This window comes from Myotis myotis, unplaced genomic scaffold (genome assembly GCF_014108235.1).
Source record: "Myotis myotis isolate mMyoMyo1 unplaced genomic scaffold, mMyoMyo1.p scaffold_m19_p_1, whole genome shotgun sequence".
Lineage (NCBI taxonomy): Eukaryota > Metazoa > Chordata > Mammalia > Chiroptera > Vespertilionidae > Myotis > Myotis myotis.
This window is the reverse complement of record NW_023416313.1, coordinates 50006564-50030126: the sequence shown is the minus strand read 5'-3', so window position 1 is coordinate 50030126 and position 23563 is coordinate 50006564. Positions and strand designations below refer to the sequence as shown.

Genomic DNA, 23563 nt, shown 5'->3' with positions numbered 1-23563 from the left:
ACCCGTAGTAAGAGTAATCTATACTAGTCTGTGCTCCCTAACATAACATGATAGAGTTCAACGCTGCTCATATCCATGATTCATGGCTTAACAAAATAACTTTGAGCAAAACAAAGTTACTGAGTAATGGATACAGAAACAAAACAGGGCTCCCACTCTTAAGATACTTAGAATCAGGTAGGCAATCTGATACGGTAGGTACTCCAGGCATTTTACATACCTGTACATGTGTACCTTTCTCAAGTGCAGCAAACTTCTTTTCACGGTTTACCTATTTTCAGGCCAGAGACAAAGGGACGACAGCAGTACTGCCTTATAAGGTAAAGGTTCTGTCTGTAGACAGTGATCCATTCAACTTTCTTTCCCTCAGGACAGCAATAAAGCCTTCAATTTCCCTGGTAGGGACTCTCGGTTACCATAACAGGACTGAAATTACCATCTCATTGACTTGGCTGAGAATTAGTTAAGCACGCGTCAATCAGGAACACCAAGCTTTTTTTTTTTTTTTTTTTTTTTTTTTTTTTTTAAGGTAATTTATCATTTACATTAGGGAGGAAATTAAGAACAATTAGCATTCCAGGCCCCACTTACAGCACAGGGTTAATCAATGGTTTGGAAAAACCACTGTTCCTTTAAATTTCAAAGTGCTTTACTTTCCATTTCTATGCTCTGTGCTTTTCAGAGCTGTAATTAGATACATCTACTCAGAAGCAGTGTGATTCACCAAAAGCAGTTCAGTAAGAAATGACAGCTTTTGGAATAAAAGCAATCCTAGAACTAGGAGAGTTTTCAATGCATTAGTTTTTGAGGCCTCTCTGCAGCCTCCAAAAGGAGGACATTGTCTCTGCCTTTGAGAAGAATATTTTTGTTCATTCTAATTGAGTAACTGAAAGCCTACCAGGCATAGATTCCAATTCGCATTAAACAGCGGTAACAATATTTTGAGAAAATGAATGACTAACATCAACGTTGAAGCATTTCCAAACTCCTCAGCAGAATACCTGGCCTTTATTAAAAGTTAATTGGAAAGAAAAATGATCCTGATGATCTTTTATACTGAGATTTGCCACTTGGTAGGTTTTTCCGAGTGTGCTGTTTTGTGTGTGTGTGTGTGTGTGTGTGTGTGTGTGTGTGTGTTTCTGTTGTAAATTCATCTACCTAAATGCTTAGTTATTAGAATAATTAGAGATTTACTTCTGAAGCACCCCCCGTCCCGTGCCCGCCCCCTTCTGTTTTTCTGCTCCCGCCGATGCTGGTGAGCATGACACCCACATCACAGTGGAAAGCAGCCCCGCCTCTTCCGTTCTCATCTCAGGCTTACTTAAATCTACAAGCTCTTAGTTGGACATTGAAAGAAGAAACAAGCCAAAAAAACCCAACAACAACAAACAAGCAGAAGGACTATATATTATTAATTAATTAGAAGGGAACTATAGATTGACCAAATAGTTGCTCTACGATGCAGCATTTTTACTCTGATGGCCAAGGCTGAGTACTGGAATGACTAGCCAAGTCACTGTGCAGGAAGGTCTGCCACCTGCTCTAAGGAGTCTCCGTTTTATTCTTGGTTGGAGCCAGGTAACCAGAGAGCTATGTACCTAAGCTGTGTCATTTCATCTCAGAGAATCGCCTTTGATGAAACATGCTTTGGCTAATCCCACCAGCCTGCAGGAGGGATTTGAAAGAAAAGCATGTGACACTTGGCATCGCCTGGGTCCATTCCACTGACCTGGGGACCCTCAGGAACCTAGGCCTAGATGTGGGGATTTATCTTTTCTGAAAGCCCCCAGGAGAACCGTTGTCCAGCTGAAATTGTGTGTCACAGATACTATAAATCTGTCATTGTTAAACTTTTAACATACTTGGCACATGGCATGTGCTCAATACATATCTGCTGAACAGCTTTCCTCCATGCTCTGACCGCTGGCTGAAAGGCAAACGCATTCCTGGAGTAATACAGCATAGGGAAGACAGAAAAGGCTTCATTTACACCAAAGTGCAGCTTTGGGGTGATTCAGTGTGTTGCAAGCAAGATGGAGAGGGAGGGAACTATGAACTCCCAGGTGTTCTGGTACCCAGTTTAGCTTCAAGAATTCTCTTCCCGGTTAAGTGAACACTACTCTCTCACTCTTGGTTACATTTCTTTCCAGAGCTCAACAGAGATGGATGCTGATAACAGACATTTAATTCAGTGCCTCTAAAACTAGACTAAGCTCCTGCCAGGATTAGTTTCTGCCCCGGTTCATTTCCTCTGTTTGCGACACACAGTACACCTTGCCACAAAACAAATTTTGAGAAACATCATCAGTTTCCTTACTACGCTCATAACTTTTTTAAAAATCCTCAAGTCCCTTCCATACTTACCACATGAAAATAATTTAATGGTGCTATAAACAGGAAACACATACATACTGTGTAAAAAATTACAAATAGATAGTAGGATGACAAGGAGGAAAGAAAGTACCATGGATGCTCTTAAGCTAAATATGACACCAATTCCTCTGAGGACTGTCAAAAGCTAGAACCCTTTTTCACAGACTCTTACTTTAAAAATAGATGGACCATTGATTGGCAGAGAGTTGTTTTCTTACACAGATATTTTGCTGTAAAATATTTATGGTAAAAAGATTTGATGCATTCCACTCTCTGAGGATAAGTATGCTTAATATTAATGCTGACACCCCTGTGTCCCAAAGAGCTAATGCTGGCTCTAACCAAAGGGCTCCAAAGAGTTATGGAAAAGAATCTGTTGGCTTGAAATACTGGCAGGGAAGGGCAGCCAGGACTTACTGTGGAGTGAGAAAAAGAAAACACAGCCTGGCCAGTGTGGCACAGTGGTTGAGCTTTGGCCCATGAACCAGGAGGCCACGGTTCAATTCCTGGTCAGGGCATATGCCCAGGTTGTGGGCTCCATCCCCAGTGTGGGGCGTGCAGGAGGCAGCCGATCAATGATTCTCATCTTTGATGTCTCTCTCTCTCTCTCCATCATCTGCCTTCCTCTCTGAAATCAATAAAAATATATTTTTTAAAAACACACACACAGAAGAATATGAGCCGCATGAGCTCTAAAACCAACATTAGTAAGTTCGTATATAACTGTGAAAGAGCTGCTGTACCTGGCCAGTGTGTGCCTCCCTCATGCCCGTCTGCCTTCTGGTCAAGTCTTCTTCCCCATGGGAACCCCTTGTGTTTGGAGCTGGGCTTACCCCATCTCCCTCCCTGAGGACTTAGGCCACCATTCACTATATGGCCTTTTCAGTGTTGGGGGTTGAGGAAGCGTCTTAACTGAGTTTAAACTGGATTTTAGCAATTCTCCATGGAAATTTTCCTACTACAAGAGCAGTAAGAGAGAGAGAGAGAGAGAGAAGTGCAATGTTGCTGGCTTTGAAAATGGAGGCTCCAAGAGCCACTAGAAGCTAAAATAGCAAGGACATGTAGTTTCCCCTAGAGCAGTGGTTGCCAACCTTTCGGACCTCATGGACCACCAGTGAACCGCGGACAACCGGTTGGCAACCGCCGTCCTAGAGGTTCTGGAAAGGACTGTGGTCCTGCCAATGCCTTGAATGGAGCCCAGGGGGACACATCTTGACCTTGTAGAGAACCACAAGATAATACTAATAGTAATAAATTGGTGTTGTTTCTTAAGCCTCCAAAAATAATTTCCAAGTACCGAACGATGTAGAAAGTTTCTAGAAGGATTTCAGTGTTATTTCTGTGGAACGGAAATGCGCGTGAAAAACAGAAAGGAGGGGGTTGTTTTTTTTAAACAGAAAGTATGTACTATTTTTGTTAGTTTGAAAAACTAATTTTAAACATGGCTAAGAATAGAACCAGAATCTTAAAAAAATCTAAGAATCATAGGTATTGTTACCCACCCAAGTGAGTCAAAATAGCAGCTGCTCTGCAAATCCAACAGGGCAGCACGGACGTGGCTTGGGAGGAATTCCGACCAGCATCATACCTGTGCTACTTATTTAACACAAGGGGTCAGCCCAGGAACAACCCACACACCCACTTCACACCATATACCCTGTCAAACCAGGTCCGCCCAGCAAGCCCAGTGCCCCCGGAAAGTTCCCCAACCTGCAGGGGCTGGGACATAACTCTCACATGTATTTGTGAAGCTGATTTTGAAGACGAGGCTGGGGGAGGCAGGAAAGAGAAGCCAGAATAGTAATCAGCCTACAATTCAGCCCACTTTTCAATAGAAAAAAAAAAATCAACAAATTGCCAACAAATTGCTATGCTAATGAGGAACTGCAGGCTCTGCAAGCAGCATTTACTGTAAGAGAAAAGGCAATTCATTTATGCCACGCTGTAGAACTAGCTGCCACTCAGGAGGCGCCCTGCTGAATTTTAAGCGGCTTCACTTCACGTAGGGAAAAGGAGAAAGCAAGCAGGAGAGCTGGCTGCCTGGTCCCGGACCTCACGCCAGAGAGCGAGCCGGTCTGTGTGCCGATCAATGGTGGCTTTCTGCTGATGAGCACCCAGTGCAGCAGCTGCATGCAACATGTTCAAAAACTTCCAAACAGGGAAACACCTGCCCCTCCCCCCCATGGGGATCATATTAAAAAATGGTGGTTCTTACATGGAGTGCATGCCTTCTCTAAATTCATTTCACTCTCCTTGGACAAGAGAAGTGAGTCTGGTACATTCTGCCAAGCCCGTGTCCACTGGGCTCTACAGAAACGCAGAATTCCTGTTGCTCTACCTCAGAGTGAAGTCTTGGGGGTCCATGCCCAGAGGACAATGGCAACAAACCAGTGCCGTCCAAACCACTGCCCTGCGGCTCAGCCTGTCGCAGGAAAGGCCATCATCTGTCCCAGGAGCATTTCTGCTTCAGATCATCAGGAGATCTGTACTTCTGCCTTCCCCCTTTCCACCTTCTTTTCTACCTTCCTCCTCTCGGCTTAAAAGGGATACGACCAGAGAGAAGAAGAAAAATACCACAGCCAGTGGCCTCGGCTAATGTGTGATGTTTTAAAGGCTATGAATAAAATGTACTGAGGATACAAGTAAGCCAGATCTCTTTGACCTTTGCCATTTGTCTACCAGGAATAAATTTAGGTCAATTTTAGATTCCAACTTTAAGGATGAAAGGTTAATCTGACAACTGGGCAGAAAGTTTATTTCAAACATGAAGCAAAATTTTAAGTTGTCTTTGCTCTCAAAGCAAACATTTTAAACACTGTACGTTTATTAAAGTAGTTAGAGTAGTTTCAGATTTTACTTACTGTAGGTAGAATATCTTTTAAAAGACCCCTAATGGAGGTAACTAGTGCACTGCAGTTAGGGACCCCGGCAACACATGCTTAACAGGCTTCTGAGTGGTCTTACTATGTGTGTACATCTCAGTTCCTGCTTTTAACTAGTGTCTAGTTAGGATCTAAGTCCCCCCCCCTATCAAAAATGAAAATAAATGATTTAATAACAACATTAAACTGACCACTAAGTAAAAACAGTTTGAGTAACACCACAAAACTTACAAAGCATGTACCCAAATACAAGAATCTTTGTAACGGTGGGACATATAGACAGTGGGTATTATTGTCCTGCTTTACTAATGAAGAAAAAAAAAAAGTGAAAATGTCATTCTGCTTATTTCCTTGAAATGAGTCTCTCGCACAGGCACCTGCCAGCTGAAGGTCAGACTCCATGCCCGGCAGCAGGTGATGAGTCACTTACCAACACACAGGATGTTGAAACAGAACCCTTGAGAAGTCGACTTGTTGACCAGCTGGTCAGGAAGACTGTCAAATCCAACATGGCCAGAGAGGGACAAGTTTCGGAGCTCTTCATTCTGGAATTGCAGAGGGGAAATGTCTGAGAATCCATGAACTGCGCCACCTGGGTACCACACGTGCGGACAACACCCTCTCCCTTCCTTTCTTCCTGGCGTGCCTGGGAGAAAGAGCTGGCCTCTCTACCCACACCCTCCTTGGCTTCTACACAACTGAAGAGATTAACAATCCAAAGCCACGCTCTTTCCACAAAATCACATCCACTCTCAAGTGAATGGTCTCAAGCACACCTTACTCCCGGTCACACGTGCACTGATCCAGGGAAAATTGAGCTTCTAGAGGTGACTATTTCAGATACGTAGTACGAGACATAAAAAACTCCAGCCATTCTGGTAGCTTTGAACACTCAAGAAAAACTTTCAAATGACTTTCAACCCACAGTAAAAACTAAATAACACTCTTCCAGTTACATGGAAGAAGCTCCGAGACGCTCACAGTGGAGGGTACATTCCTGTTACAACTATGGAAATTCTGCAGCTGCCATAATGTCGCATATTTAAAACTACTCAGCACATGAACTGATCCCATCTCCCCCATTAGCTGGGGAGGCTTCTTAGGGCTTCTTTGCTCTCCTCTACCTGGCTCCTAGCCAGGCTCCTCATCCAACCATCTCAGAGTTTACTGAAGGAGGCGGGATTAGGCAGTTATACATTTCAAAAGTTGGGTGAGTTATGCTGTTTTATAAAATGACTAGAGGCCCGGTGCATGAATTCGTGCACTGGTGGGGTCCCTTGGCCTGGCCTGTACCCTCTCGCAACCTGGGACCCCTAGGGGGATGTTGGATTGCGGGTTTCAGCCCAATCCTCGCAGGCCAGGCCAAGGGACACCACCAGTGCACGAAACCATGCAACAGTACTCTAGTATGCATGTAAGATCTTTGGTTAATCTCTTCCCGCCCTCCCCCGACTCCCTTCCCTCTGAGATTCATCAGTCTGTTCCATGTTTCCATGCCTGTGCGTTGAGCGTCTGCCCCCTGGTGGTCAGTGCACGTCACAGCTACCGGTCAAACAGTCGCTTAGGCTTTTATATATATAGATGCCTACTGCCTCCATGACTTTGAAGGCATCCCAAGGGTGTTGGAGATGACCTGCGAAATCTTTCCTTCCCAGGAAAGCAGAGGTCAGCGATGGTCCTTCAGTTACAATACCACAGTTATGGCTTGGCATTCCAGAAACTGGATACTGAAAGACTTCTTGAAAACACGACTCCTGCCGAAGCCGGTTTGGCTCAGTGGATAGAGCGTCGGCCTGTGGACTGAAGGGTCCCGGGTTCGATTCCGGTCAGGGGCATGTGCCTGGGTTGCGGGCATATCCCCAGTGGGGGATATGCGGGAGGCAGCTGATCGATGTTTCTCTTTCATCGATGTTTCTAACTCTCTATCTCTCTTCCTTCCTCTCTGTAAAAAATCAATAAAATATATTTTTTTTAAAAAAAAAAAAGAAAACACGACTCCTGGTGTTCTGGCTATGTTGCCAATGAACTTTATATTCAAAATGCTAAAATTTAGATTAAAAAAAGAGCCTCAAATTTACAGTTTAATAAATAAATAAATAAAAAGCATTGGCCAGGGTCACTTAGTCAACATTAAAAAAAAATAAAATGCAGGTTTTCTTTATGCCTACTTGTGTTAGATAACGATGGGAGGGATTTCTTTTAGTAATCTGGGACTGAGACTCCACGTCCAAATCGCCAGGGTCACTACAGAGGCAGAGAAATATGATTCCCTGAACGTAGTGATTTTAAGGGACTGTTTTATGAACAATATAATGTCTAAGGTCCTTGCCTGCTCTAAAATCCTGATTCTCTGAACAAGACTGAAAGCCATCATGCTGCCTGAATACCATGGTGGCAGCTGCAGGCTTGAGGTCAATGGGACAGAGAACAGATGCTCAGTCTATGAATAGTTTCCTTGAAACCTGCCAACAGTGAATACGAGCCTCAAGAGTGGGCACTTATCCTTGAACAGGATGGCACGGTGGGCAGCTCACCAACAGCTTCCGGAGCAGGCCCCAGGCAGCAGCAGGCCTGGTAGCTGGCCCGTCCGCCCCCAAATACCACACCCTCACCCGTCCCTTCCTCTTCAGATACCTCAAGGTTCAGACAGCAGGTATTTTTAGGGCGTGTACCACATCCGCCAAGACTTGGGGGAGGAGGATTTGAAATGAGTCTGGGTTATATTTAGACCTCTTTCCATCACAGCTGTGCAGTGGCTGCTGTGTGTCAGGCTAGGAGAAGCCACACCAGCCTTCATTTCAGTCACATCCCTGATTCGCACACTCGGCAAACGGCACAAGAGGAGACTAGGCCCAGAAGAACCATCATCCTACCTTCCCTCTCCTCTCCGCCACAGTTTTAATTTCCAGGGATCGGGAGGGGAAGTGGCTCATTGCTCGGGATTCTGGAGGGTTGGGTTTTTAAACTCAGATATCCACCCAGGAGCCAATCCTGGTAAAGGATCCGTTAGTAATTATAGCTCTCATCCCAGGACCCAGTGCTCAGCATCTCATATTCTCACCATTTCCAAAATACGAGAAACCACCCCCACATCCACTGAGTATTTTTATATCCACGGAAAAACCACACACAAAATGAAGGGTTATAAAACAGTTTGGTCCTGAAATTTTTTTTTAAATTTTAAGGTATGTCTTCAGAGTCTCCGTCTTCTAACTTTGTAACAAAAAAATATGTAAATGTTATAATGCCATTTTAATTTAATTCTCGGCCCAGTATTAAAGGAATCCTGGGAGTTACTGCCCCTCAGTATGTGATGGGGAAAAGGGAAACTGGCATTTCTCCTTTGGTCCATGAACAGATTGAAAAACTGGAAGGCACGTAGGAAATGTGAGGAGAGGTTTAACTCGCACAGAGCAGCGGAATCAAACCCCGCACTCCAGCGCTTCTGTCCAAAGAATGTGGGGTTCCTTCTGAGCCTGTGGGCGTGGTCTCCAGCAATCTCCTCTGTTCTGTCTTTAGCACTCTCAGAACGGAGGCGCTTTATCTCTGAAGCTGATCTCTTTGCCTGCATTCACTTCTGAATTTCTATCAAAGGGGTGTTTTTTTTGGGGTTGTCCTATCTGTATGTACCTCCAGTTGACATCCATCAAACTGAAATCATATTCCTCTATCCTAAACCACCCTTACGCCAGAGTTCCCTATGCCTGTTAACGGCACTTACCTATGCTTGAGACCCACCTACCCCCTGTATCCATTCCGAAGTGCTAGCAATGCCACCTCCTCTTCTCTAGTCCTACAAATTCAACAGCCTCCCAGCTGTCTCCTGGCCCAGGTCCTGTTCCCTCTAATCCCCTCTGTGCCTTGCCGGCAAAGGGATCTCAGTACTCAAAGGCCCACAGTCCCAAACCCTGGCCTGCCATCTCAGGACCTCCAGGGGCTACTAACCCCAAATCTCTATTCCTACTGGATTGCTCACTGCTCCCCATGGAGCACATTACACTGCAGTCCACCTGAATTCCTCCCCTTTCCTGGGACAATCCCAGGTTTCTCGGGTCAGAGTTCACGCACACCATTTCCTCCATCTGGGAGGTCCAACGTTTACATAACCAAACCTTCTAGATCCCACTGAAATTTATCCCCATCACTGTCATCATTATGAAATTTCAGTAAACATGCTCCTTATCAAGAAAAAGAAAATAATGATGGCATAAAGGTGTCTCACGCTATTTGTGTATTCCATGATCATCACAACAGCTAACATTTATCGACCATTTCCAACGTTCCAGAAAAGCGCTAACCATGAATGAACTAGTTCATGTACCGTAACAATTCTATGAGGCAGTTACTATTATTACCCAATCCCAACTCACAGATGAGAAACCAGAGCACAGAAGTTCAGTGACTTACCCAAAGTCAGACAGCTGGTATACCGAGGAGCTGAAATGTGCCGTTAGTCACCGCTATCTCACAATCTGAGTCAGCGATTTCCAACCTTTTTCATCTCACGGCACACAAACTAATTACTAAAATTGTGGGGCACAGCAAAAAATATATTTTTTGCCGATCTGACAAAAAAACCAAAACACGGTATAATTCTGAATCATCCACACTGGACAGCTATTGTTACCTTGGCTGTTGTCCTTTTTTTTTAATTAAAAAAAAGGGGGCCCTAACCGGTTTGGCTCAATGGATAGAGCGTCGGCCTGCGGACTGAAGGGTCCCGAGTTCAATTCCGGTCAAGGGCATGTAAATTGGTTGCGGGCACGTCCCCAGTGGGGAGTGTGCAGGAGGCAGCTGAATCGATGTTTCTCTCTCATCGATGTTTCCAGCTCTCTATCCCTCTCCCTTCCTCTCTGTGAAAAATCAATAAAATATAGTTTTTAAAAAATTAAAAAAAAAAAAGAAGGGGGAAAGAGGTCTGTGCGCCTGACTAAATAGTCAGGTATTGCATATTTGTTTTTGTTGTTAATCCTTACCTGATGATATTTTCCATTGATTTTTTTGAGAGAGTGAAAGGGGGGGTGGATAGAGAGAAAGAAACAGTGATGTAAGAGAGACACATCGATTGGTTGACTCCCGCATGTACTCCAACAGAGGCCAGGGATCGAGCCTGCAACCGAGGTACATACCCTTGACCAGAATCAAACCTAAGACCCTTCAGTCTGCAGCCGACGCTCTAGCCACTGAGCCAAACCAACTAGGGCAGTATTGCATGTTTTAAAAAAAATTCTTGCAGCACAGCACAGCAGTTGAAAACCACTGATCTAAGTTTCCGGTAGCCCCAGACAATACAATGATTTGAGTGTTATAAAAATCCAACATGTTAAAACAGAAAGGAGAAAATATTCTAACCTTGTCATTCTCTAAAGTTGGTGACTATAAGAGGTGGAAGTCAAGAGTTAGTGTTGGCAAAGAAGCTCCAAGGATATTTTCACTGGTTCTGGCAAGGCTGAGACTAGATGTTGATTTTCACAACTATGGCACATGAAGCCAATAATATAAGGCTTGGTTTTGACCAACATGAAGCCACTAAGTAGGAAGACCTTAATTGATCTAGTCCTCCCTCCACTTGTTATCTACCTAGTTTTGTACTTAGATGATTTGTTTGCCCCTTCTACCTTGAAATGGGTTGTGACTAAATTCTGTGGGGTAACATAAAATCACCAGTCTTTAACTTGACAATCTCATTTTTCTCTCTTCAGAGCATCTCCACATGGATACAATTATTTGTTCATTTAAAAATACTCACTGCTCAAAGCACAAGGGAGCAAAATATGCTATTTTTGTTATTCACTGAGGAACACTTTTCCTGCCTCTACAAGGGGTACGATGTAGTGACAGAGGAAGGACATAAGTAAAGATAAAGCTACCAGAGTAACAGTAATAAATGCCATGACTTCAACTCTGGGATGATACTTGGGGGGGTGGGAAGCTAGGGAAAATCAGAAGGCGCCATTTGGGAAGGCTAGCGCTCCCAAATCTACCAAGGTAACAGAAGTCCAGTTGGCGGGAGGCTTCCAGATAAGTATCACTGACAAGTGTTTCAGAAGATGCCAGGCTGACTTCATTACTGAAATCGCGATAGAGCAAATCATATGAGAATGTGCATGCACGCTTACATGCTGCTTTAAAATACGTTCCACGATCCCGAACCCTGCGTAACCCGAAGCAGGATGGCAAAAGGCTGGGACTCAGACAGCCATGGGTTTGAACCCCAGCCTTGCTTCCTACTTGCTTTATTCTCTGTTTCTCCATCAGTAAAAACAAAGCACTTGGCAGGGTTGTTGGGAGGGGCCAAGGAAATGGCAAGTATGAGAGTGCCTAGCCTTTCACCGTCCTCAGGAAACCTGGGTTTCCTTCCCCTAAATTGGGTGGGAGGAGAAGGCCGTGATTTCAAAGTCTGAAGTGAACCCGGGCTCTCCTGAGGCTGCTGGGCATGCCAGGAGCAGGGCTGATCCGCAAAGCCTTCAGATTCCCCAAGGAGGAGAAACCAAAGGAAAGAACAGAGTGAACAACAAGGAAATGGAAGAGAGCATGGGGATTGTAGCAAGGAGAAAGTCCACCCTAAATAGGAAAGTCATTTACAAAGTTGGGGGAGAGCCAGAGACCTCCCCCCGCTCCTGCTCAGGGTGCCGTTCAAGCTGGAAACCATCCTGGACCCCCATCTTCTCTTTTAATCCAGCCTGGAGCCTCTTGAAATTAACCCACTAAATGTGCCCAGATGGGTTCTAGTCACCATAACTCAAAAGTGAAGCGCTATCCTTCTTTACTTTTACAACCGAAGGCCTCGGGAGATGTGGTTCTCATCGAGAGCAGCTGATCCTTATCAGCCGGCGGAAGCCAGGGCATGTTACCAAGGTGATGTATGTTTTAACGTATGCTGAAAACAACAGACCTAATCTTTACCTTCAAAGATGGATATTACAATTTAGAAAGATCTTTGCCCCTTAAAAAATTTAAATTGTTTTTTAATTTTAAGAGCTTACTTCTTTTTCACATTCATTTAGAGAGCTGGAGGTTTTTGTTGACAAGAGGTGCTGCTTCCATTCTTCTCAACGCCTCATTTTATGGTCATTACATTGATCCGAGTCACTTACGCCCCGGTCTTACGTTTTCTCATCTGTTAAATGAGGAGATCTAAAGAAACGACCTCTAAGCAAAGTCTTTGGCTCTAAGGTGAATTCTAAGGTTGCTTGAGGCTGGAAGTCAGAGATGCATAAATCTAAATCTGACATTTTGCTTGAGGAAAGCCAACACGGGATGAAAAATTCCTGGTTGTCTATTTTCTTTTGCCAGATCAAGACGGCTCACTTTCTCAATGACCCTTGAAAGGGAGTTTCTATCAGCTGTCCTGCGAAGCTCCAAACCTAACAGAAATCTGTGTGCGTAACTCCGTGTTTCCCACCCAACTTTTTAATTTTTGCGTGTTTAACTATAATAATTATGACCTGGTTTCAAAAAGTTATAAACCCACTCTCTATAAATGCCCTGCTTCAAAACATTTGCTTTCCTTCAGCTGTACCTGCAGCCTTCCACAAGATTTTTGAAGAGTGGGTTTATAGCCTCAAAACAAAACAGGAAATAACTCTTTCTGAGTAAGTTAATCATCTGTCTTCAAGAAGAAAAGTAAACCTTTACTCATGCTTTCATTCATTCAACAAATATGTATTGAGTACGAACATGTGCTGGATAACTGCGCTAAATGCTAAGGAGGTGATGGTGAGAAAACAAAGCACTCCTAACTCACGGAGCTCACAGGCTAGTGAGACACACAGGTGCTAATCAAGTAGTCACAAATACGCTCCCATAAGCCATCCAAGGTACCGGGTACTATGCAACCTTAGAACTTAGGGGATTAACTGGTCATTCTTCCAGTGAACCCACCAGTCTATGTAGTATGTAAAAACACGTATGTGTGCAGCGTTGTTAAATATTATTAATTTAGTAGATAACGCCTATGCACAGGTAATATGCAAGTTTTATATATTCAGATGAAAATAGAGAGTCCTTCTGACAAGCATTGCCTAATGGGAGGGGACAGAAAGGACGAAGACTCAAGTCTTAAGAAAATGAATGTCCCATTTTAACTGGAGCTGAGATGGAACCGTGGGGCACCCTCCCTTTGCTCTCTGTCTTTTCTCCATAAAGACGATGCCCACTCGGAGAAAAGGTCATGTCCCTTCATCGCAGGTTGTCCCTTTTTTGAAGAGAAGCAAAGAGAACATGCTGCTTCTCACATTAAATCCCTGACTGACCACTGGCCACTTGCCAGGATTTGGAGAAATTCTAGCCTCACAAACAGCCCAGGAAGCTAAGTTTTACCCAAGTGCCTGATGGCTCACTTTTGTAAATACATACTCTTACATAAGCACGTCTTAGAGAGTATTGAACTGGTTTCATAGTCTCTTTTAAAGAAGGGAAAGTTGGAGGGAAGAAGGGAAACGCCCTTAGTTCCCATGCAAAAGCAAAAACACTGGAATGCAAAGTATCAACGCAAACCACAACTATGAAGCCTGCATCGGGATATTTTCAAGGCTAGGCATGGCTGGGGGAACTTTCATAACATCAATGTCTGAGGCATCTCATTACCAATGAGGATCATGTTCTTTAAGGATGACTGGGACAACATTTGCTATTCTGCTTGTCATCTATACCACGAAATCCCAAAACTGGAGCCAAGAAAACCCCCAAGGAAATTGTCTCACACACGCAGCAGAATAGAGAGAGCCAGGAAGAAGAGGGGAATAGTCAGGAGGAAAACCATATGAGGAAAGAACTTGAGTGCAGCCCAGCTAGAAGCTACAACTGAGAAGGGGCACCAAGGGGACAGCTCCCAAGTCAGAGAGCCAGGGACATCCGCTCTGACTGCCAGACCGAGGAAGCCACCCGAGAAAACACCACCAAATAACCAGAAAAGATCTCGATTAATATTGAGTCGCTGCCCCAATTTCAAGTGCCGTCTCTAAGAAACTCTCTCTGAAAGACTGCCAACGGAGGGGAAAAATTTGCTTTTCCAGATCCTTGCAAAAATAATGTGGTGTTGTGGTTTTTCTTTAGGGGTGGTAGGATTATAGAAAAATTTTACTTTCTAATTGTAATGTTTCTGTAATATTTGAATTATTACCTCCCCCACCCACACAAAAAAACCAAACCACCTACCTCACACTTTCTTTTAAATAGTGAGATTTTATTTTTATTTATTTTTTAATATATTTTATTGGTTTTTTACAGAGGGGAAGGGAGAAGGATAGAGAGTTAGAAATATCGATGAGAGAGAAACATCGATCAGCTGCCTCCTGCACACTCCCTACTGGGTATGTGCCCGCAACCAAGGTACATGCCCTTGACCGGAATGGAACCCGGGACCCTTGAGTCCGCAGGCTGACGCTCTATCCACTGAGACGAACCGGTTAGGGCGAGAGTGAGATTTTAAAAGTCAGGGAATGCTAATAACAACAATAAATAGTAAATAGTAAAAACTCTTTTTAAAGGAGATAAACCTGAAATTTTCATTGCAGCGAATAGGTGGGTATAAAATATACGAGGAAAATATGAGTTTTTCTAATAGCAGAACCCAGTCACGTTGAAGTGATAAAAGTAGGCAGAAAGGAGGGACAGCACCGTGGAAAGTGGTTAGCACACGAAGTCAGTGACTCAGGGCCACTCTGCCCTTGTTCAGCTCTGCCCTAGGCCAAGTCAGCCTCCCAGCACTGTCTCACGGGGCTGCTGCGAGAATTAACACTTGACACACTTTTCTTAGATGGCCTCCTCCTTGCCGGTGACTTTAGTGACCAACCACGGGCTAGCAACGCCCAGTCACAGCCCCGTCTCCCTCCTGTGTATCCTCGGCCCAGGCCATCTCGAGGCCAGCATCTCCTAGTGGGACTCAGCCTCCCCACCCCCATTCTCAATTCAAATCTGTCCTACTTCAATTTATGTCAAATGGCAACATCTACTTTGACACGTTGGAGAGGCCCTAGAATAATATCAATTGGTATGAATACTGTTAAAAGTCTGAATAAATTTACAGTCCCCCCTCCTCTTGCAGAAGGAAAAGCCCACTGCTTGAACCAATCACCTCACACCCTGCACTATCTTCTGAGTTGGAGAGTGAAGACTTCTTGAAGATACCTGCCCCAGGTTAGCTTTTCTCCTCTACAGCCAGATGCAGTAACCGCCTATCACACCTTCTTTGTGGTCAACCTTTCCCACCAACCCTCTTAACTGACCAGCTGACTTCTATTTCTGAGCCCATTTGCTAACACTGCCCCCAATAAGACGGCACCAAAATTTGTATCCTGTGTGATGTTTCTCAGAAATTCTATTTTCCAACCTCCTTATTCTCAGACTAGAGGCCCAGTACACGAAATTTGTGAACTTGGGGGGGGGGGGGGTCCCTCAGCCTGGCCCTCTTGCAGTCCGGGACCCCTCAGTCGAACATCCTTAGCGCTGCCACACAGGCGGAAGAGGCTCCCACCACCACCGCTGCGCTCACCAGCCGTGAGCCGGCTCCTGGCTGAGCAGCGCTCCCCCTGTGGAAGCGCACTGACCACCAGGGGGCAGCTCCTGCATTGAGCGTCTGCCCCCTGATGGTCAGTGCATATCATAGCAACCAGTCATTGTGCTGTTCGGTCAATTTGCATATTGCCCTTTTATTATATAGGATAAGGAGGCAGGTACATTGACAGGGCCAGGTGGAGAGAGAACCACGGCCAACACCCAGCACCCCAAGGCCCAGTCCACCCTTCTCTCCATTACGCTTGGGCCTGCTTCAAAGAGAAGAATTCATAGTGGCTGTGGAGAGAAGCCTGACACCGAAGGCCTGAAAAAACAGTGTTGCTTCTGTTCTCCTTCTTCCACGCCTGCCTCCAGTTCTGTCTCGTGTCTGTCTTCTCCACATCCCACCTTCATGTAAAACAGTAACTGTCCACACCTCCTCCGAAAACTTGCTGGTGTCTCTCATCGGCGTTCACCTCTGCCCCATCAGATATCAGGTTTCTCACATAACAGCGAGCCCCAGGTTGTCACCCCAAGAGCGACAATCCCAGAACTGTAAAACGTGGGAGCACTGTTTTCTTACAGGCAGGATGCTTCTCTAAAAGTCAGTGTAAAAACACTGAGAGGTTCAACTTAACTGGGAGCTGAGAATGAGCACCACCACAACACAAAAGACATTTTCCTACGTTTCCAGGGACCAGTCTTGCTGTTGAGTCCAAGTGACGAATGCCTGGAACAGCCTAACGTTACAAAGTGCTGATCAGCAGAAAGGCTCGTGCTTGGGAAGACAAGGCCCACATGTGCATTCCAGGGACTCACACACTCGGCAGTACTCACAGAAGACGGGGGTGGGAGGGAAGCAATGTGACAAACAGGCAAGAAGTATTTATAAAGGCACGATCCGATTAGAAACAGATGCTCCAGCTGCTCTCTCACACCCCTACATCCCAGAGATGGTGAGAAACCCTTCGCTGGGCTAGCCACCGAGGAGAGCTAAGGAGACAGCCAAGAAGGGTCACCCGTCAGTTTAAAGCCCTCTGGCTTTCCAGCACGATCCCCAATAATCCGAACCCATTTCAAACACAGCACCTATCATCTTGCAGAGGAGAAAAACCAACCTAATTCTCACAGTTGCTCCTTTGGGTCATTTTTGTCCCGTCTGCCCTGCCTTTACGGTGTGGTCTATTTTTTTCAGACAAGCTTTTTCAAAACAGTGATGAATAGGAGGTCAAAGATAATTAAGGGACCCGTATCAGTTGGAAGTTTTTTTCTCAACTTTTAAGTACAGTTTGACTCCTCATATTCACACATCAATTCCTCAGTGCTTCCTATCTGAGAAATATTGTGGCTCAGTTCACATATTCCTAGGCACCACATGCATTCATCATCAAGGGATGAAATATAGATGGGACATTTCCTTCCCGATGCCACCATTTCTATCAACAGATATAAATGAGCCACTTCCTTTTGGAAAGATATTGTTTATTTCTGTCCCTTTCTGAAAATGGAAGGGGCTTTTAGTTACTGCAATGGCCTTGTAATGATAGTCTCTGAGAAAGAAGAAACAAATCCAAACCAGCTCTCAGGCAACCATAAACAAAAGCACCGGGGATGTCACAACCTGGCCACTTCCTCCTCCTAAGGCATCTTCAGTTCCTCAGCCGGGCTGATCAACAACATCGCTGAGCGCAGGGGTACATTTCTAGCCCCTGGAAATTAAGGGCCCACACCAAAAAATGGCCAAAGCCACGGTAAATACATTCTTAGAAAATAAACATACACGTTAGCATTTGCTATCACTCAGCCAGCACTGCTAAACAATCCTGCTGAAAATACTCCGGCCTTTCTAAGAGTTCACAGCATCCTAATCGCAGCCCTGGATGAAACACCACTGGGCTGGAATAGAGGCTGTTGACATAAATTTGGGGCATGTCTTAGTTTCCTATCGCCATGTAACAAAGTACCACAAACCTGGTGGCTGGAACAAAGCCTATTCGTTAGCTCTTGGTTCTACAAGTCAGAAGTCTGGGTATGGTATGGCTGGATCCTCCACTCCAGATATCACAGGCTGAAAGCAAGGTGCTGGCCAGGCTGAGTTCTCATCTGAAAGCTCTGGGGGAAATTCCCCTTCCAAGCGCATTCAGGTTGTTGGCAGAATTCAATTCCTTGCAGCTGTAGGACTGAGTCTGTTCTCTCCCTGTTGGCTGTCAACCAGAGGCTGCACTCAGCCCGGAAAGGTCACCCACAGTCATTAGTCATACGGCCACCTCAGCATCAATGGCAGCAACAGAGAATCCCTCTCACATTTCAAATCCCCTTCTTCAGGAAGAGCCTTATTCCCTTTTAAGGTACTGATTAGGTCAGATCCAGCCAAGATAGTCACATCTTCAAGTCAACTGTGCCGGAACAACCCTAAACGGGGAATGCTGCCCCATCATACTCACTATTCTGGGAGTTAGGCATTTCCACACTGTTTTACACCACATTTGATAAGGCCGCTAACAGCTAACCAGCTGGAGAGTCACCCTGCCTTTGGAGGAAGTCATGAAAGTAAACTGCAAATAGTTAGGTGGGTCCTGAGGAACAAGAATTCTAGGAAATGCAAAAGCTTCTTAAGGAACTTAAGTCTTGTTAGGGAGAAATGTCATTGCGACAAAAGAGAAGACAAATGCAACATGTTTGATGATGAAATATAGTACAGAGGTTATCAGGGTGTGACAATAGAGAGCAACAGGGACCAGAGCCAAAAAGAAAGGCTTTCTTAGAGGGAGTCAGACCTGACTCCAGTCATGAGAAGGTAGAGACGATCTGGGTGGCTGCAGAGGAGGAATGGAGATGGGAGGACAGGAGGGAGGAGAGCCTGTCAGGGAGGCAGCAGGAGGAGAATGAGGTCTAAAGCGCATGGACAGCAATGGACTGGAAAAACTGAAGAAGAAGAATTAAGAATGGAGGACGTAAGATTTCAAAACTGATTCACATTTCAGTCTATTGCAGTGGTTCTCAACCTTCTGGCCCTTTAAATACAGTTCCTCATGTTGTGACCCAACCATAAAATTATTTTCGTTGCTACTTCATAACTGTAATGTTGCTACTGTTATGAATCGTAATGTAAATATCTGATATGCAGGATGGTCTTAGGCGACCCCTGTGAAAGGGTCGTTCGACCGCCAAAGGGGTCGCGACCCACAGGTTGAGAACCGCTGGTCTATTGGAAATATTCCTTAAAGTGAAGCATGCTAAAGACACACATCAGCAATACATAACTAAACACGTGTGCCCGCACCTGTCACGGGGTGTCCCAGTGCTGAGGGACAGAAGAGATGTAGGAACAATCCCTGAGCAGCCACATCATGAACGAGTTTTCTGTTTCCCACCACCCATTGCACTTACTTAGGAACATATCTTCCCACCGGAGCAGCAGCCCAAAGAATCTCGAGTATAGAATTGCCTTTTAGCCAAGGTTTTAACCCAGATTAAGAGCCTGGGCAAGGATCCAAATGGTAAGCTATTTGATACAAACGTCCTTCCCAGCATTAAAACACCGAATGCATATCTTGCAGAGAACTTAACAGATTGACTCCATTAGTTATGGCTACAATTTCTGCCATTCTAATCAAGCTAAAGCTTTCTTATTTCTTCCTTACTCTATTCTTCTAAAAAAAAAAAATAGAACCAATTAACCTCTAAGAAATAAATGCTGCCATTAGCAGAACAGACAACTTGCTGTCGTACAGAAGATTGACTACACATCATAGAAGCATCCACCCAGCTGTAGGAGAAACGGGGTGTAGGGGTTTTCTCATACATATTGGTGTGCTTAGGAAAGCAGGCCCAAGAGGCCGTATCACAATTTTCCTCTATTCTCAAATGTTTCCTATTGATGGATGATTTCAGATGCAGGCTTTCTTGTCTACATCAGCTAAGGCAAAACAAACCTTCTTTTCACATGCTGCCACAAGAGAATGTTCCCACAGTCCCTTCCCCCTGTCCAGTGTCTCTTAAAGAGGCATTTCATTACCATCATTATCCTGGTATTTCTGAATAATCAAGTAGGGCCCAAGTAGGACACTGGGAAACCTCTACTATGGACAACCATCTGTTTATAAAATCCCAGCAGCTCTTAAAAATAGATGATAAAATATGTGCAACAAACACCGGAGGTTACATTTTCATGCATGCTGTTCCCACAAAGCACAGACTTCACACTGAGAGGGGGTCCAGTTCCACCTCAACGCTCCTAGATTAATAGATTAAGAGTTATGGGATATGTGAATGGGACTACGTCTCTGACAGCCTTTGACAGCATGATTACAGGGAGGCATTAAGCTGAAATCGAAACTTGAAAGATTATAGCTTGGCAAGAGATCCTTGCTGCAATTCATACATTCCGTAGGAAGGAGACACTCAGAAAGCTAAATGAGACCCAGGGTGAAAGAAAACAGAATTAGCAAAAGTCGTAGGCACTGATCCAAGTAGCTGCCATTAAACTCTTCCAAAGCCCAGTGGTTCATTTGAATAATTATCATGCAGGTAGTAAAAGTGAAGGGCGGGCGGGAGGAAATAAATGATAATTATATGGGCAAAAAACAGGAAGAACAACTTGGGCCACTAGGATTTGAGAAAAATCCAAGCCTCAAATCCCTCCCACAGAGTGAGGGTCAGGCCATCTATCTGACTGTAATCATGGCTGCACAGAGTTAGACCCCGCTGGCCACAACTACACCGACGGCACAGACTTAGGTTGGTTATTACCAGGAGTGGGTTTTGTGCAATGTGGCAACTGCAACCACCAATGAAAGGAAATAGGCTTGGCAGCTATTCTCCAGGATACGCAGTCCAACTTCCTAATATCTGTAGCCCGGATATTAATAATTCAGTAAGACAGTGTGACAGCCACAAGTCATCTGGCTGCTCGCTTACACACTCAGGGAACAACCACTATAAAACCAGGTGTCTATGGACAGAGAAGTCAGTGAAGCTTCACTCCTCGTGGAGAGCAGAACACTAACAAATGTTCCTCATATCTCACCTAGATTCTGGGATCGAGATGGAAAGTAGATTGGTATTTTTTAAAAATACCCAAATAATGAAGGTTAAAATATTCAGAGCAAGGCCTGGCCAGTGTTGCTCAGTGGTTGGGTGTCACCCCATGGACCAAGAGGTCCCTGGTTCGATTCCCCATCAGGGCACATGCCCAGGGTGTGGTCTTGATTCCCAGTAGGGGGAATGCAGGAGGCAGCCGAGCGATGTTTCTCTCATTGATGTTTCTATCTCTCTATCCCTCTTCATTCCCCTCTCTCTAAAATTTAAAAAAAAAACAAAAAAACGTATTTTTTTAAAAGCTTAAAAAAATATTCAGAGCAGGGAAAAGAAGGAACAGGCTCTACCACTTCTTTGACCAGAGAAGTCAAAAGACAGGGGTTGAACACTTCTCTTGGATCAATAAACCAAAAAGCAATCTTTGAACACTTACGTAAAAAACACAATGTTAAGTGCAGTTTAGCAAAAAATGAACAAGATACTCCAAGACCGCCATGCTTGGTCTGCCCTTCAAACGTTTCAACGCTTTCCTCCTTCCACCACAACCATCATATAAACAATAGTTTACTGGGCACTCCTTTGCCAATCACCATACCTGGACCTTTAAAAAAAAAAAATCTTCCCATTCAACCCTCATAACCCCATGAAGCAGATTACTATTGGCTCCATTTCACAGATGAAGAAGCCAAAGCTTAAGGAAATGGCAGAGCCAGCATTCAAACCAGTTTTGCCAGATTCCAAGTCTATCACCACCCATACCTTAAGCTGAACAATTGATTCTCTTCAAAGCACACTCACCTCTGCACAGAGAATGCCTCCATCCTCAACTCTTCCTGTCAAATCCTACCCATTCTTCAAATTCCAGACATTAATGCCATCTTCTTCATTGGCCTCCCCTGTTCCCTAAAATTAAACACCATTGCTCTGTATTTTACAAATGTTCATTGTATCTGGGCCACTTGTCACATCCTGCACCTAGTAGTACACTTAGCCAGGCCCCCCGAAGAATGTAAATTTCTTGAGGGCAGGAAACTATCAAATAAACTCAAAAGAATCTGGAGGCTGTGGCTAGAAATGAATGATAAAGATTTTTTCAAGGGTCTTAGGATTTGCAAATGGGAAACACAACTGGGCAAAAGCCCAGAGGTGTCCAAAGAAAAAGAAAAGTTAGGAGTTCTTATAGTGAAAAGGGCATTCTTGAGAAGAATCAGTCCTGCGTTCTTAGCTCTCAGATTGGTCCAGGATGGTTATTAGTCAGATGTCAGGCAGTCTGGGTGATGGGTGCCAGGTGGTCTGATGTATATCCAGGCACTGACGCAGGACTGGAAAGTTCAAAAGTCTACATTTCCAGGCTGGTTGAAACAAGAATAGAATCATTTCCCCATACCTCAACCTACGTCATTTTAGTAATCTAGCAGCTGGACTATAGTAACTCTAGTTTATTTCTTCACTCTATTCCTCAAACCCCATCTTACTCATTTACTTTGAACTTGATTTACCACAATGTCACATGTAGCCACTACTGTATGTTTAGGATGAATGAATACAGAGACTCAGTTCTCACAGAGTGAACCGTCTGCCTCTCCTTCCCCTAATAAAAAACAACGGCCATACAGAAGGGAGAATTCATTATGAGCTAGAATGCTAAGGTGTGTTTGGTGGAGGAGGTGAAGTCCAAGAGGCCTTGTAGAACGGAGGAGACAGAGCCACTAGTGTTTCAGCGGCATGCTTCGGTATGATCCCTTCCCAGCACTTAGCAGCAACTAACGTGGCCTAGTTAGAGGTCTAACATCATAGTGGCACTTGCTCTTAGGAAAATTATTCTGCTAAAGTTAGTATGTATGTATGTATGTATGTATGTATGTATGTATGTATTAATGAATATATAGTCATGCACCACATAATGACATTTCAGTCAACGATGAATGGCATATACGATGGTGGTCCCACAAGATTATAATGGAACTGAAAGATTCCTATCACCTAGTGACATCACAGCCACTGTACTACTGTCTTAGAGCACTGAATACACAAACACTTGCCACTGTGTACAACTGCCTACAGTATTCAGGACAGTAACATACTGTACAGGTTTCTAGCCTAGGAACTGTAGGGGAACAGAATTTGTCACCCCAAAACGTTTCTTTCGCTGGTTAATTAAAAACAAACAAAAATACAAAAAACCAGTAGACCTGGGAAAAGCTCTGAAAATCAAGTAGAAGTTACCCTTTGTAATGTAACTTTACTATTTATATGAGAAATCTCCATTTGTGAGGGTGTCTCCCTCCCTGTATTGGTAGAGGGGGACGACCTTATCTCTAGAAACTCTTATCAATGCAGAAGACAACCATCAATGTGTGGGTAACAATCATACCTGGTTCACTGTGCTTTTTGGGGTAACCTCCCATAACTGACTCCTTCCACCCCCATCTTTTGTCTTCAGCTGAAGATGGTATTTAAGATGGTGGCTTCAGCCATTAAAAAAAAAAAAAGTAAATCCTCAGTTTTCCTGGGTCTGTTCCTTGTATGCATGTTATTAAATTTTGTTTTTCTCCTGTTAATCTTTTATTACCGGAATATCTCAGCAAGAACCCAGAAGGATAAAGGGAAAATTGTTTTTCCTCCCCTACAGACCAATAGTCTATACCATATCGCCTAGTCAGTGGTCGGCAAACTCATTAGTCAACAGAGCCAAATATCAACAGTACAACGATTGAAATTTCTTTTGAGAGCCAAATTTTTTAAACTTAAACTATATAGGTAGGTACATT

General features: G+C 44.3%; 1 protein-coding gene across 6 annotated transcripts in view; it reads right to left on the bottom strand.

Moving 5' to 3' along the window:
- The window catches only part of SEPTIN11 (septin 11), a 94845-nt gene that overhangs the window by 37138 nt on the left and 34144 nt on the right, over positions 1–23563 (bottom strand). For 5 of the 6 annotated variants that reach the window (XM_036337210.1, XM_036337221.1, XM_036337239.1 and 2 more), the window contains exon 2: positions 5686–5800. In XM_036337210.1, coding sequence (XP_036193103.1) covers positions 5686–5800 — 115 coding nt within the window. Of the gene's footprint in view, positions 1–5685; positions 5801–17723; positions 18205–23563 lie in introns of those variants that run through there. The other variant, XM_036337249.1, reaches the window with a different exon arrangement.